At 35.7% G+C, this 17,416-nt stretch overlaps 1 protein-coding gene across 1 annotated transcript in view; it reads right to left on the bottom strand.

Annotated features, from left to right (window-relative positions):
- Positions 1 to 17,416, bottom strand: part of tmtc2a (transmembrane O-mannosyltransferase targeting cadherins 2a) — a 515,972-nt gene that overhangs the window by 85,940 nt on the left and 412,616 nt on the right. Inside the window, exon 9 of the mRNA XM_039761768.1 lies at positions 14,530 to 14,611. Within this exon, the coding sequence (XP_039617702.1) occupies positions 14,530 to 14,611 (82 nt within the window). The remainder of the gene's footprint in view (positions 1 to 14,529; positions 14,612 to 17,416) is intronic.

Raw genomic sequence — 17,416 nt, 5'->3', positions numbered from 1 at the left:
TGTAGTGAGAAAATAAAGAGTTCTAAACAGACAATAAAATCAAGTTTAAATATTCTTTCGAGGTTAGTTTTGTTAGATGTTGTGAAGATGCATTGTCACTCTTCCAAATAAAAGCCAGGAGTTATGAATGGCAGTGAATTTTGTGTAGTTGATCACTTGAAGTTAAGGTGTTGAGACTTTTTTTATTTCTAAATAGGATAAAAGATACTGAATGCAGCTGAGTATTGAGTTTTGTGCATAATTTGCCATCAATAATTACTGTACTCAAACTTCAATTTTTTTATCCAGTATAGAATGCACTACAATTGAAAAAAGAAAAGCAAATGTTAAGAAACATTACATTTCTGAAAAACAAAGAAAGTAAAAATCCCTGAAGAATAATCAATAATTTTCATCTAACACTTTCATAAATAAAGAAATAACCCTGCAAATTGATTGACGTTATTCCAGAAAGAGTGGTAGAGATGCATCATTGTTAAATTTATTCTTAGTAATAAATCCAGTTCTGCCTTTAATAGCATGCAGCAGGATTCTGAATTACAAATGCATCTATTTCTGTATTCACAAATGTGTATTTAAAAATTTATATCTTTGTAAATGTAACTGTTTGAATTACACATAGTAATTTACCATAATCTTCTCCTGGGTGGTCCTGCTTGAGATATGTGGGCTTAAAAAAAGGTATGGAATGTTACCATAATCTAGTCTTTTACCTATCCATTGATTTTCAAGTGTGCTTTTCCTTATTTGATTTAAGCAAGTCGGGTGGTAAGGCAAGCACTGACCCTGGATGGCAGGCTTGTGTGTCTCTGGGCACATTGGCAGAAAACCAAATTGTATGTAACCTAGAGAACAACATGCAAACATATTACAACTAGCCAACCCGCGACGCACCATACGCCACATAATCAGGCCAGTTTTTTTAATGATTTTTAAGCACAGGAAGAAAATTAACATTTGAAAAATCGGTAATGTAATAAATCAGCAAGAAAAGCAACATTGTAACAATGCACGGAACAAACCAACACCCAATCGTCCGTGACTGAAAACTGGAGGACTGCCATCGCACCTTCTCCTCCCAGGCGGAGGGATGGGGGTGGACAGCGCTGAGGCGCAGAGGGTGCAACGGGAGGAGAGGAGAAGGACGTCCATTCCGCTCCCTCCGTCATGCTAGTCTGCCGATTTCTCATTCAGTATGCATTGCCTGCTCATGTGCCCACCTCCAACTCGTCACTTGAGTCATTGTCGTCTTTGCACAGTCCAGATGCACCTGTGACTCATGTCTTCCGTGTTCCTGCAGGAGCATCTAAGAAGACGCATGTTTGTCGCGGATGCGAATTGCTGCATGTAGCGTGTAAAACAGTTTGCTATGGTGCACGCGGTCGTGCGTCGTAACCCGAAAACTCGGTTTTTAAAGACTGCTTACTTCATTGTGTTTTAACCTTAGTTGTAAAGGATTGTTTTAAGGATCCCATGGGATATCCCTCACAAACCGTTTTACACGCTGCATATGGCGATTCACCTCCGTGAGAAACATGCCTCTATGAACAGTCAACGTGGCTCGGAGGTGCATAAATGACGCTGTATTTTCTGTGTCGTCGCATCCGAGTTGGTCGGCGTGGCTCTGTGAGTTGTCGTCGTATCCAATGATCTTGGAGTTGGTGGGCGTGGCTCTTTCCTGCATGCGCCATAGGTGTTTTACTTGTCGGCGGCTTAGTGAATCCACGCCCCTACCGGCATGCTTTCCATAGGTGTCTTGCCTTAGTGAATTATATATATAGATGACTGTGACCAAACAAGCTCTTCATCCAGAGGTTGCTAACCACTGTGCCACTATGTTATCCTTTTGATATTCACTTAACAGAAACATATTATTTTAACTTTATATTTTGATTTGATACCATAATTTTATTACTTCAAAACAAAATGAGTGAATACAGTTTAGATAGTCTGCTATAGAATTACTATACTAGTGGTTCCTGATCTTTTGATGTGTTCAAAGGTCTACCTTGATGATGATTTTTAATGGAGATGGAAAGTTGATGTACCTTTTAGTGTGGTTGAGTCTTAGTAAAAACCCTGCCCACCGTACTAGCATCCTGCCATCTTACTACAAGTAACAATTTGGCACCTCTTTGTATATTCAGCACAGAGATTTTGACCTGTTCCGAACAAAACCGAAGCTGCAATTTTAAAATATGGTTTGGCTATTTGAGAAAAACATGTATTATTTTCAATTTTTTTTTTACCTCCAAAGATATGCATGTTAGACTGATGGACAATTCTAGATTTGCTCTGAGTGAGTGTGCTTGTGAGTACCTGCTTAAGCATCCTGTCATCCTGGACTGGACAAAGTAGTCATGAAGATGTCATGTTGTGTTATTTTATTTAAGAGAAAGCTCTCAGGTCCAAGATAATGGCAATCTTTGTAAAACGAATGTTGATTTTTATATTGTTTGGCTGATTACTATATGTATGTAGCAGACTGGCAAGCCCAAGTACACATATACACTACTTTTACACAGTCTTAGTGGTGACCTCATTATTTTACATTGACTGTCCATATTTCTGTAATGAATAAGATGCTCTGGATTTTCACTGTAGCAATGTTCACAGTTGCAAACTCAGTGTCTTGAATGAGCTCCTGAACTTTACTGATTGGTCAGTTGCTGAATCTTCTATGTGACTTGTTTCAATGTCCATTTTACTCACAGTTGCCATGTATCTTTGCTTAACACAAATAAATGACTAACATACCATGTGTCATGTGGCCCAGCTCTCCCTTAGAGATATGATGAGAAGCACAGACATCTGAGAGAACCTCAAGAGTAGAGCTGCTGACTTCCCACATCGAGGGGAGCCAATTGAGGTGGTTCAGACATCTGATATGGGTGCCTCTGGGATGCCTACCTGTGGAGGTTTTACGGATACGACTAGCTAGGAGGAGAACATGGGGAAGACACGGGGTTTGCTGGGAGTATTATTTCTCCTAGATGGTCTGGGAATCCCTTAGGACACCACTGTATGAGTTGGCTGGGGAAAGAGACATATGGCCCTCACTGCTATGACTGTTGCCACTGTTTCTCAGCTTTGAACAGGCAGTGGAAAATGAATGAATGAATAAATGAATGAATTAATTTTTGTTAAACAATTCATATTGTTCTTGCCATGCCCCTTAGGCCTTGTTTATACAGTATGTACTGTAATTATGAGGTACAAATATTTTTTGAACATCTTTTTTTCTTTGGGAAGCAAGTTACATGAATTTAATGTTGAATAATTTCATCAGCTGATCTTACACTTGTTAAAATGACCTTACTTTCAAAGTAGCAAATGGGGTTCATTTTAAAGGTTGAAGAGGAGGAGAAAATTGGTTTTGTACACAGCTGCGCATACAGTCTCTTCACAGTTTCATATGAAACTGTATTTGCTAACTGCCATTTCCTATTAAATCCTCCAAATATACAAATATGGAACAGCTGAACATTGCTTTGAGTTGTTAAAGAGATGTTCAACACCCCAAATGTTTGCTATTCTAGTCATATTCTGCCGTTAGCAGTATAAATGTATATTAAAACCTCATTCACTACTACTTTTATGCAGGAGGCATTACTTACTGTAAGAATTAACCCTTGTAATTGAGTATGATAAATTTATTTTTACAAGAGGCCAGACCAGATAGGCTGAGATATAACATATGTTGGACAATACTGTCAGAATTTACATCAGTTTTTTGCCAGACTAATTATGATCTCTAAGTCACACATTTTCTATCACAATGATGAAATTGCCATTTTTAAATTCCATTTCTACAACAGAAGTGATAATTGCCAGCAGCAGAATTGTTAATATTCTCAATCTCCCTTTAGACTACAATACATAAATACTACAGTCTGTTATCAGAATGCACATACAGAATAACATCTGGAACTTCAGAAAACTAAACAAATTAAATATTCAAAAAACTCTTAAGTACTGTATTTCATATACAAAGGTTAGACAATATATAGTTAATAAATTCAGTGGTGCTACTTAAAAAGAAGAAAGACAATCCATATAAAATTCTGGAAAACTTTAGACTGACTTTGCAATCTTTTGTTTAAGCCCCACACAGCTGGCAGTTCAAGAATTCAATTTAAACACTAAGTAAATGTAATGCCTTCCCAGTATAAAAACATCACTAATAAAAATTCAGGAGGATTTCATACTTTACATGTATGTAATCATGAAGAAATGGATTCATTTGCAGTATTTTACAGTTCTTAAAGACTTCATTGAAGCATTAATGTATTTCTGTTAAAAGGTAGCGAGAAACTGACTTTATTTCATATCTATATAATTAACTTTTTTTATTTCCACCTCTTCCTGTGTTTGTACAGTTTTTGTGGATTACAATCTTCTCCCCTACTTACTATATCTTTGCCTTTCCTACTTATCTGCCTCCCATAGTAACATTTTTCTTAATATATGCAATGTTTAGAATATTACATCAAGAAGCACAGTCTGATGCTACAACAGCAAATCAAAACATTTATTTGTATAGCATATTTTCATACAAAGATGTTAAAGAAAAAGTTAAAAGAAAAAACAAAACAAATAAATAGATAAGAATAAGAATAGTGGATAGGAATTAATAAATACAGATCTTACATAACACAGATAAACAAATACTAGGAAAAGAAGAGTCCATACTTATAATGCAATATAAACGTACAGCTGAATATTTTACATCTTTACTTAATTTTCTACAATATGTCATTTCTAAATATTTTGTTCCGAAATGCAAGAGAATAATAAAAAAGTAATTCTAGAAATTATCAAACTCAATTAAGAGCTACTATACTGCACTCGCTCTGGAGTCCAAAAGTGGGAATAACACTGGATCATGTTTAACATCCAACAAATCAGCATGACCAGCTTCTTAACAGTCGTAGTAAACACAAAGCTACTGCTCAGGGGCCCCGCTGCATCAATATTCATATCCTAGCATCAGAGAAGGGCAGCGGAGGTCACAGAAACAAATGCTAACAAGGTAAAGCAGTGGGAATCCATAAAGGAAGCAACAGCATCCACTCATCTGTTATGGATGACAAATTTATAATCTTAACCACTCTGTTGCGCTATCATATTTTTTATTATCAGCAGTCAACATTCAAACATTTTATTCTTTGTTGCTTTGTAAAGAGCCTTGGGATGGTGCTTGTTGTGAAAGTTATTAAAGGAAGGAGTGTTAAATGGCGCATCAGTATACTCCTAAATTTTTAAAAATACAAGAAGTTTCTGGGAATGCCTTAAGTGCTCTGTAGATCCAAAACAAAATTATAGTACGAAAGTAAATAAGAATAGGGATTTGTTTGTACCACACATGGATTTATACACAAGGAAGAAGGCTAAAAAAACACAATGTCCTACTAAGGTCTCTCTTCATATTTACAACACTTCTCGATGTCATTGTTTCTGCTAGGGGCCAGTTTTAAATAATTCACAAAAGATCTTCTGGGGTTAAAGCTCACCCCAAATAGCTGTAGCCCACTAAATGTTTAGATTCTGGCAGCTTCTACATTCAATATACTCTAGATCAAACATTTAACAGGACAAGGCAGTCATACAGAGTTTCTTAGTTATATCCCTTCAATATTTGTTACATAGATTTTAAAGCTATAGCCTAAAAGGTATTTAGTACAGGATGGGACAATGACTCTCAGAAGTGAACTGACATTATTTGCACACATATAACAAAGTTAAAATAAATCACAAAATACTCCGGGGAGGATTTTGGCGCATTGGTAGTTTCCTCCCGCTATTGAAAGACATGCAGGTTAGGTCAAATGGAGATGTTAAATTGGCCTTAGTGTGTATTTGGTGTACAGATGTGTGTGTATGTATGTATGTCTGTATGTTTGCCCTACAACTGGCACCCTGTCCAGGGTTTGGTCCTGCCTTGTACCCTGTTGTACCCTATTGTGGAAGAAAATATAGACTTAGGGGTCACATAACCATTACAGTAACGCGTTTTGATATGGTTTCCATATTATAATATAGAGTTCATCTTAAAGAAATAGAATAAAGAGTTAATAAAAGTCAGAAACCTGTAAAGGAAACCAGATAAATGTAAAGTGAAAAACAAAGACAAAGATGTAATAAGAAAAGTGTACTAAAAGATGACTAAGAAATCAGCAGATGTCCTGTAAAACAACAAGAATGGACAGTTGTTACATACACAGTTCTTAAAGACTTCATTGAAGCATTAATGTTTTTCTATTTATGAACAGGTAGCAAGAAATTGACATTATTTCATATCTGTATAATGAATTGTTTTATTTCCACTTCTTCCTGTGTTTGTGCAGTTTTTGTGGATTAGAATCTTCTCAACTACTTACTATATCTTTGCCTTTCCTACTTACTGTATCTGCCTCCACAGTGGGTCAACCCAAAAGGTATAAGAAGAATAAGGATAGACTTTTACTGTATATAGATCATTTGGGTGTATAAATTTAATCTATACTAATAAAAGGCAAAGCCCTCACTCACTCACTCACTCACTCACTCACTCACTCACTCACTCACTCACTCACTCACTCACTCACTCACTCATCACTAATTCTCCAACTTCCCGTGTAGGTAGAAGGCTGAAATTTGGCAGGCTCATTCCTTACAGCTTACTTACAAAAGTTGGGCAGGTTTCATTTCGAAATTCTACGCCTAATGGTCATAACTGGAAGGTATTTTTCTCCATTAACTGTAATGGAGTTGAGCTGGAAGGGCGGAGATTCGTGTGACATCATCACGCCTCCCACGTAATCACGTGAACTGATTGTCAACGCAGTGCGTAGAAAACCAGGAAGACCTGCAAAAAGCGCTTAAGAAAACATGCATTATATAATTGAGAACGCAGCGAAAAACAATAAGAAGCGAGCGAGTGACATATACTACCATATTCATGAGTGTTGCTGCCTCGGAAAGAAAGCAAGGTGTAAACCTAAACTTTAAACTAAGTTCATAGACAGGCTACCGCTGGCGTTTCACATGCCCACAGGTAATGCGGGATACAAGTTTAATGAGAGGACGCAGGATATAAACGAGAGTTTTGATCACTTTATAACTAAGTTAAAATTGTAGGTGAAGGGGTGTGCTTATGCAAATTCCAAAAGACTGTGTTTGTGGGGGATTGACAGTTAAGGCGGGTGGGGGAGTCACGTCATCATCTCCCCTCCCATTCATCTAATTTCGGTCTGAGCTGAGCTCCGCGGCCGTCTTCCGAAGCAACTTTGTCAGACTGCCACCAAATACTCACAGAAAAATCCACAAGTTAATACACACGCTGTCTCTATAGAGTTTCTCCACACTGAATCCTCCAGACACTACTTACAAAAGGTCACATTGACAATCGTGTTACGTTATTTTTAAAATCTGTCCTTTTTTTAGCACAAGCACAGCTGAGAAGCTTCGATGCATGTACTCCATAACGCGTTAAAAAATAATGCATTTAATCACACTTTGCATTACAAGCAAAGGGGAGCTTTTATCAATGCCTGATTTCCTGGTACTGTACACCGATTACATTGATCAGCGCATCCCGATGCATTTTATCCTCGCACCACCTTAGTTTGAGAAGAAGTCTGAAAAATATGAGGTTAACACAGAAAAACATCACCAATTCAAGCTTTATGAATAATCGATTCGCCATCAATAATTGTTTTGGTAAAGCCATCCTCCTTCCATTTTATAATTTTTCCGCCAATAGCCATGATTAAATGAACGGTAAAAAAGTAAGAGTGAAGCGAGGGTGACTTATTTAGGCAGGCATATATATGACAGCAACACTCATGACAATGTCAATCATGTTACGTTATTATTAAAATGTTTCCATTTCTTTTTCATTACTTCTTTAACACACTACTTCCTTGCTGCGAGGCGGGGATTTGCTATATATATAATATATGAATGACCTCCAAAGAGCGCTGAGACTTTTGATATCATGAACGTGTCTGCAAAAACTGTGGTCTCCTGCCCAGCAAAAGTCGAGCAGCCAGCGCGTGCATAGCTGTGCCGGCCTTTGAGACGCTGACTGCGCTTCTGCTTTAAGTCAAAGTGAGCACTTTTAATTTTTTCATCCTCCCCCTGCGCTATAGCCCAGACAAGTGCAAACACGGGACCCCTTTTCTACACCACGGCAAAATAATATTAAGGCGATTCACACTTTCTTTTGCACGTATACGATTATGAGGTCCTCACCTCGGATTATGAAGACACGCACACGAGTGGAGGACTCACAGTGCCATCACAGCCGATTAATGGCGGGACGTCTCACCAGTCTACACAAGGCGATCATAACGTCAGCGAACACATCTCTATACTATATAAAAGAAAAAGGCAACTTTCCTTTCTTTACACCTTTTTTCCTTTTATCCCAAACCAAAGCCTTTCTCTCTTAACACTGCAGAGGACACAAAACTAATTTTCTTTAAATGCCGGTAAGGCACATTACCACAGGCACAAATTTGAACGTTCACATAGAAAATGTAATTTCTATACCACAGCCGTCGTGTAGCGCCTTTCAAAAGGGATCAACTACCGAGAGATGATCCATATACATTTTAGCTGCTGTTAGTTACTTACCTGTTGTGTTACACAGTCTTTAAAATGTAGTTTACTGAAACCACTCCAGTAGTGCTCAATGTACCTGTACTTCTTAAAACGTTAATGTTTTACTGTTTAATAACTTATAGACTATATTTTATTATTTTTCCCTTGCACTCAGTGACCAAAGCTATACACCTAGATAGGTATATATTATATATATATATATATATGTGTATATGTAGATATGTATATAGATATGTAGATATGAAGATATGTATGTGTATATATATGTATGTATGTGTGTGTGTTTGTGTGTATGTGTGTGTATATATATATGACAGCAGCAATCCAAGCTGTGAGAAAACACTAAAAAGGAGGAATGTCAGACGTTGTGGTACATTTTCTGATGCAGCTAGACGAAAAAAACTTTGTGACGCTGCCGCCAAATACACAAAACAATTACTTTGACAATCATGTTACATTATTTTTAAAATGTTTCCTTTTCTTTTCATAACTTCTTTAACACATGACATCGCTGAAGCCTTGGTATTTTGCTATATATATATATATATCACAGCGACACTCATAACAGTGACAAAACAATTACATTGACAATCATGTTACGTTATTTTCAAAATGTTTCCTTTTCTTTCTCTTTCCTTCTTTAACACACTACTTCTCCGCTGCCAAGCGGGTATATATATATATATATATATATATAGAGATAGATAGATAGATAGAGATATATATAGATAGATATGAAAACAACATATATATATATATAGATAGATAGATAGAGATATATATATAGATAGATATGAAAACAACATATATATATATATATAGATAGATATATATATATATATATATATATATATAGATAGATAGATATGAGAACAACACTCATATCAATGACAAAACAATTACATTAACAATCAAGTTACGTTGTTTTTCAAATTTTTCCTTCTTTAACACACTACTTCTCCGCTGCGAAGCGCGGGTATTCTGCTAGTAGTTTATAAAATGAACCTGTATCTTTTGCTTCTCTGACCATTCAGATCATGCTTTAGAAGAATGCACCCGGTTCGAGCATTAGCTGAAGAGTAATAAATGATGCAATGAACGACTGAAACTCAAACGGTTTTATCGATAGGTTTCTTTCTTTAATTATAATGTCGATTTCTACTACACTATTCTAGCTGGGTTAGGCTTCAGCCCTTTGCGTGACCCTTGTCTGGATTGTATGGGTTAGAACATGACATGACAAAATAATGCTTAATTAGGATCAAAGCTGTATTACAACAGCTTGGTAATGGTGAAAAGACGAATAGTGTATGGAAGCAGTTAGAACCATCAAATAGATGTGTCAGTTCTGTTTATGCTTTTTATTCAATTAAGTCTATAATCAAGCCCCTGGTATACCTCATAAAAAAGGTCTCATTAACTTTTTCTTGGGGTCAAAACAGGGAATAGAGACACAGAGAAAGGGAGATGGTGAATTAACCAGCTCTTAAGATGATGACCACAATAAAGTTTTGTCTGGTTAGATCAATAGCATTTAAGTGGGAACTTCCTGCAACTATACAATGACATGTGTTACCCCACCTTTCAAGTTGTTCTTGTGAGCTAGGGCCCATCACCGCCCCCTGCTAGTAGGTCTAGCCTAATGGCTCTGGAGCTAAGCAGGGTCACTCTTGATCCTGAAAGTTGGATGGGTATTAAATCTTTGGTTATGGATTTTAGAGTCAAAAGGCACAGTGTCAAGCGGAATAGAGTCCAGGGTGATATGAAAGAAGAAAAGAAAGATTAGAGTAAGAATGGAGTATAATAATTTGAAAATGAGCTACGTATTTTGTCATTCTTTTGAATATGTAAACATGCCAGGAGAGTGCTACCATTTACAATGTATTGTATTGGTAAAAACTTTTTTTTGTATTTAATTAGGCTTGTAAGGCCCCAGAGACGACATATATGTGCAAATGTAATAGGAAATACATTAAGGCTAACCTACAGCAGCCCCAGAGGACACATTGACACAAGGCAGGGATAATGATATGAGCTGCAGGTGCACACTTGATATACTGGTCAAGCATTAATGTTATTACTCTTAAGTTAACATGTATGCAAGTATACAATTTTGTATATTGTTGTTGATGTTAAAAACAGTATAAAAATGTGTATATGTACATTTTAATATGTATAAATATGATAATGTGGTTTTAGTTTTGGCTTAATCTTAATCTAAGATTAATTTTAGACTTACTGAAAACCCTATTTAAACAGCTGGATTCCATTGTTATGTTTAAATCAGAAGAAACAAACATTTTGCACAGCTCCCATACGTTATAAACAACAATGTCCAAGGCTACATTACATTCTGCGTGTTTGCTCACTTATTCCTTTACCATGAGAGGTTGAGGTACAGCAGATCGGATTGTAAGGGCTGTTCTAAATCATACGAGAATGGAAAGTGTAAATATAAAAAATGAATTTTGCAACTCATGGACACAGCAGAAAGCCTAATCTAGTTCTGCCTTTTTCCTGATTTTTCCATTATCAACATTTCAATTTACTAGTATATTAGGTTTCAAGTCTTCAATAGATATTGCATTATTAGAGGCAAAATATGTTCAGACAGGTGGCAGATTGATTGTATCTGACAAAGTGTGAATGGATATAATTTCTGCAAAAAGACCCCAGTTCACTGTCTCAGGGGACTTCACCACTTTGCTATCAAGCTAAAAGCAATTCTCTTTTTCTGAAGGGTTATACCTTTCCCGTAATCTCTGCGGTTTAAAAAGATGCAACATTTCAGTCCCGAACTGTCTTGGAATGTATCCCAAATACAGAAAAAATACATATAAAAAGATTGCATGTAACATTGTAAGAATTGTAACATTGTAACAAATCATTCAGATGTAACATTGATACAAATCATTCAGGGTTGGAGGAGACATACACATAAAAAGTCACTCTGTATTGTTTAGCACTAAATTGAAGGGTGGATTATGTTCCTTTCCAATAGTACTATGGCAGGGCATGTTTTATTTTCTATTACAGTTAAAGGTCTTAGAAAGTATTCTATCTTAACACAGCAGAATAACATTGGAAACTGCTTAAAAGGTTCTTGTCTTGATAAATTAAAAAAAAAAAACAACAAAAAACTACATATTCTCTAAGTGGACTTCTGCAACAAGACTGGCCTGAACATGCCATATTAAAATGCCACAGGACAACCATAGTTTTTATTGTTGTGAATCAAGTTCATACTTTTCTTTAACCTGTTTAATCCAGCTTAGGGTCACGGAAATCAGTGGCTAGCATTGTGTATGAATCTAAAAGCAGTCCAATGTGGTTATCACACTTCGACTCACTGACATACGCACAGACATGTACTCATGTCAGATTAAGTTGTGCTTGTTGGAACAAAGGACAATATCTGAGCACAAAACAAAAACTATGAAGAGAAACCACAACATTTTCATACTCACTTAATCCAACTGAAGATGAAAGGGAGCTGAATCCCCAATTGCACAGGGCACAAGACAAGAAGCATCCGTAGAATGACTGCCAGAGCATCGCAAGGGCCAGTCACATAAAAACCCACACGGAGATCATTTTGAATTGACACTAATTTGGGGATGTGGGAGGAAATCCCGTGCAGACTCAAGAACAACATGCAAATTGTTGGATCCATGTCGAAGCACATTAACCTCTGTACCACTGTGTCAGTGTACTACAAACTTTTCTATTTTTCTTACTCATAACAATGGAAAATCTTCTGTAAAATCAATGAAAATGATAACTTCTTAAACTGGCATATTTAACAGAAAAAGCAGAGTGCTATACAAAAAATACTAACATACTACTATACTCAAAATGTACTATCATTGATCAATGTGTAACAAAGGAATAAACATTAAAGTCTGTACATTTTCAGCTCTTTGCTATTTTTCTTTTTCCATTTAATTAATTCTAGTATGATTTTAGAATATATGTGTTGAAAATGACAAAATCTCCCAAAGGCTCCAGTAAAAGTGTTTGAAGGGAACCAAAGTACATTGGTTCTTACTGACAGTAACAATTTCTATTAAGCATAAAAACAGTAAATGTGAATTTATTGTGAAGTGGCACATTAGAAAAAAAACATAACTATCATCTTTTTACACACAATTGAAGATGTAATTGTGATATGAAAAAGCCGGCTTAATGTGGTATGTGATATTAGTAAGAGACCAATTACCCAAATGGAGAAACAGCAAAAATAGTGGGAGAAAGGAGGAGGAATTTAGAGAATAGCAAATGAGCCTTGAATCACGTTTGTCAAAAAATCAACTAGCCTGAATGCGTATCTTGAACTCATATAATTAAGATAAAACTTAGAAGGCTGGGACTCTGATTTTTTGGAAATAATGTAAAATAGAACAATAGGATAATAGTGTCTTTAAAGGGTACAATGGTTAATTGAAACAAAATTAGGTTTAGAAAGTAGAAAAGCATAACTGAAGCCTCAGAAAGAAGATGGTGATATACTTCAGGACGAAGAACAACTGCAAAAAGAGAAATAGCCAAAATTCTGAAGCAGTAAATAATCAACTGCAACACGTAAAAGATTTTTAATTAAAATACAGTTAAACAAAACAAAGCATTCCGTTAGGCAACTGAAAAAATACGATAAGATCAGTGGTTAAAAATGCAGATGAATCTGCAAAAAACAAAAATCTGGTGATATGCACTGCAGTGAGTATAAAAGCAAGTTTAATAAAAATTACAGACTACTTTTAATAGTTTATCAGTAAAGACAAAGAGAGTTCAAGAAAGCCAGGATTCATAACTGTAAAACTGCCCAAAGAAATGTGTCCCTTAAAATTCCGAACCGGCTTTTTCTAGGATCTGCTTGTTGGTAACTAAAATTTATGCTATCAACAACAAGAACAAAATAATAGTCAACACTGGACGAGAAGCCCTAACCTATATATTTTCAAATAAGTTTAATTTGGAGTCAATGCTTACTCTATAATGCAAATCTTTGAACTGGTTAAAGAATCTGGGCAATAAAGAAGGAAAGAACATACATACTCAACCCCGAAGGCACTGTATAGGGGAACTAAATGAAATTCATTCTCTGTGTTGTTGCAATGGCACTTATTGGAATGACGTTTCAACATGTTGAGTCTGAAGCAAATGCAAAGACCACTTGTTAGCTTCTTGCATGCATCCTGTTATTCCTACTCCCATATAAATCAGCCAAGGCATCTTATAGGTTGCAATGCTGTCGTTCACGCTGTTAAAAAGACCAACTATGCCACTTTGCCAGAAGGCTCATGTAGTTTGTTTGATCCTCTGTTGCAGATCTTTGGTCCTAGGTTTATCCTTGAGACTTCATCAGTGTTCAAGTTTATATTGTTCCTGAAATTCACTTTTTCTCTAGTTCTGTTTAGGTCTGAAATTCCTGCATTTTAATTTTTAAGTCTGACACTTTTGTATTTAATTGTACAAACTACAAAAAAACAGTGTTTTGTGTCCATCATCACTTCTAATAGGATTTGGTTTCTTCATTTACTGTGTATGGGTGGCAAAACAGTATACTTTAGAGCATTACTGGCCTCTAGCTCTACAGGACTGGGTTAATTTTCAGCCCAGGCAGCTGCCTGTATGGGATTCATATGTTCTCTTTATTTATAGAGAAACATAAATGTTTAGGTGATTTAAATTCTCAGAATTTGTTGTGTGTGAGATAATCTGCCTTGCAGTGGCTCTTTATGCACTGAGAGGCACCAGCTCCCTAAAACTTTGGATGAATACTGTATGTGGGTTTTGAAATGGATGGATGGATTATCCTGTATTTGGATTACTTGAAAATCTATATTTCTATTATTTGCTACTTTCTGTTGTATGTGTGCATTAATAATGCATTTTTTGATATATATTTATTCTAATACGTACCATAATGCATGTAGCAGCTGCCTTTGGAAGGGTCCAACTGAATTGCTTTCAAAAAGTACCTTTCTGCTTCAAGCTTTTGTCCCTTTAAAAGAATAGAGAAAAGCAAAGAGAAAAAATGTTTAACTCATGTTCCACATACAAAAATTAGTTGACAACATAATAGAAAACATAAGTTAACAGTGATTTTCTTCCTTTATTTTTACAGTTGGCAGATTTAACAGGCATGGGCACTGGTACGGTGACGATGTCAATTCACAGAGAACTGCCATGGGAAATAAGCCACCTGTTATGGAAGAGATGATGCCAAAGTGCAGCCCTCTGTTAGGTCTTCTCAATACATAAACAAATCCAAAAAAAGCATGGAAAAATGGTGGAGTATAGAATTGAGAATAGTTTGAAATGTGGCATTGTGGAGCTGAGCACACCACTGGGTATTCAATGTGGTGTTCTGTAATTAATGCAGCAAGACTAAACAGACAGATGGCAAGAAATTCTTTCAATGATTTAATAAATGAAATAATTGAATGCAGACTGAAAAAAAAATCAGTATATGGTGATTTTTTTTCATAAATTTGAATTAATCCTTTATTTCTATCATTGAAATTATGCTGTCATGGCACAATACATAGGTTAAGTAAAATGTATATTTTTAAATTTTCTTTTAGCTCTCCAATTATATTTTTTCTGCCTCATTTTGGGTAAGATTACACTCCACATTTTATAGATAGAATGTCAATGTGTACGTTTAACTTAAAAACTACAGCAAGTATAAGATACTCAAACCCAATGAATGCAATTTACGGTCATGAGGGGCTGGAACAGCGTCAGGTACATGGCAAGAAAGTGGCTGTTGACAGGACACCAGTCCATCTTATGAACACACAGGACCAATCTGGAAGCACCAATTAACCTAAAATGCATGTCTCTGTGGGTAGAGGAGGCAAAGTGGTGTATCAGATGGAGATGGGGAATGAACAAACAGTAAAGGTATGTTATGGGATTTAAATCTAGGATGCTGAATCTGTCAGAAAGCAGCGTTAACAACTGTGTCACTCCAGCTAAAAGACCATTTTAAAATCTGGTGATTATATTCAGCATTTTTTTTGAGCAAAACAGAGACATCAGGACATTGCAATTGGTGAGCTGCTAAGCCAAAGTACTTTAATGATTCTCCAAGTTATTATCAGGGCATGAAAAGTTCAGACGGCCATATCTTAAGAAATATAGATGTATAGCTAAGAGAAACATTATGATTTAAATGCTTATTGGCAACACCGGTTATAACTGCTGCAGTTAATAAAAATTACTACAGGAAACCTTGATTTGTTAACATTCTTGCATAATTTAATTAGGATTAATCATCATCCTTTATATATAAATACTATATCAAAAAAGAAATAACCTCATTTCAAATGAGAATATACTTTGCTTTCATGTGAATTCTTTTCTTTCTAAAAATCTCTTTAGAATTGAAAAAAACACTTTAGAATTGAATTTTTTTTTGTATTTTTAAACTGCAGTACAGTATGTACTGTACTGAATATTGTAATAACTTAGCAGTGACCTGCCAAACTGATTACTACTATACGCTGACACAATAACCTGACTAATACTTTTGGTAAGACATTATTCAAAGCACGGCATAAGAATCAGAAATGTATGCTTCCTCATACCAGTACTTGAATTCTTCAGTAAGTAATGATAATAACATCCAGTTACACGGTAGTTTGGCAATTAACTACTGTAATAAGAAACAATGCAAAATGTTTTAGGTATGAATATGTCATGCTGTCAATTTCCTATATAAAGGAGCACCATTATATATCATATAATGTCTGTTCCTTAATTATCAAAAAATATTTAATGTGAGAGGCCTGGAAAGTCAATAGAAGACCTCAATAGGAGTACAATTAAAGGATCTTATGTACTCTGTGTCTCCCAGTCCTGTTTAAATCTTGAAACTTAGAAAGGGGCAGACTAACAGATTTTTCTTATCATTCTGGTCTAATGTGCTTACACGAAAAAGGTTTAAAGAAGCTGATTTTTTTTTTTTAATCTGCTGACTAGTATTTACTTTTGAAAGAGCACCGTGGTTGTGAGATGTCTATTTGGCATAGCTCATCAAATAAGATAAGAGGCAACATAATTTTTGTTGGATGAACATTATGTATTTTCCATTTGAAAAACAGAGAATTTTTGAATTTCTACTACATCGGTCTTCAAAACATAAGGGAAACATGTGTCTTACAGGTAAGCCATAAGATTTAAGCAATATAACAGATGTGCATTAAAAAATGAAACAGCACATTACTTTGACCGTCACAGATCTCGTTATTTAAGAACTGATAAAGCTCTGTAAACTGCCCTTGTACTAAAACAAAAGACATGGGAAAAGAAGTAAATGTGTTACTATTATCTGCAATAGATTGGTCCACTGTCCGTTTTAGGTTCCTGGCATTTGCTTCATGCCACCAGGACAGGCTCTGGCCCTCTACGACCCAGAACTGGACTGAGCAAATTTGAGAATGTTACTGTATTATTGGTTTAGTTCTGTTTTTAAGTACCAGTTAACATTTCCTGAAACCAAATTTTACATCCCTGGAATTTTTTAAAAGCCCTAAATTTCCTGAACCAATGCCTCCAAATGAATGGCACAAGAGCTTGGAAAAGCTTAATGAAAAGGAAACCTAGACATCTTGTGTTGTTCATTGATTAGTATATTTTATAATGGGGAAAGCAAAGCTATTGTAGGTAATTTCCAAGAATCACCCTCTGTCTTTGTTTAAAATGTTATTTTAACTAATTGGCTGTTTTCTGCTTCATGCTGTGTTACTAGGGAAATTGAACTGTTTGGCAGCTGCTAAAGCTTTTTTGATGTGACGTCCTG

Source organism: Polypterus senegalus, chromosome 8 (genome assembly GCF_016835505.1).
Source record: "Polypterus senegalus isolate Bchr_013 chromosome 8, ASM1683550v1, whole genome shotgun sequence".
NCBI lineage: Eukaryota > Metazoa > Chordata > Cladistia > Polypteriformes > Polypteridae > Polypterus > Polypterus senegalus.
Note: the sequence above shows the minus strand (reverse complement) of the source record. Positions and strands in the feature narration are given on the sequence as shown.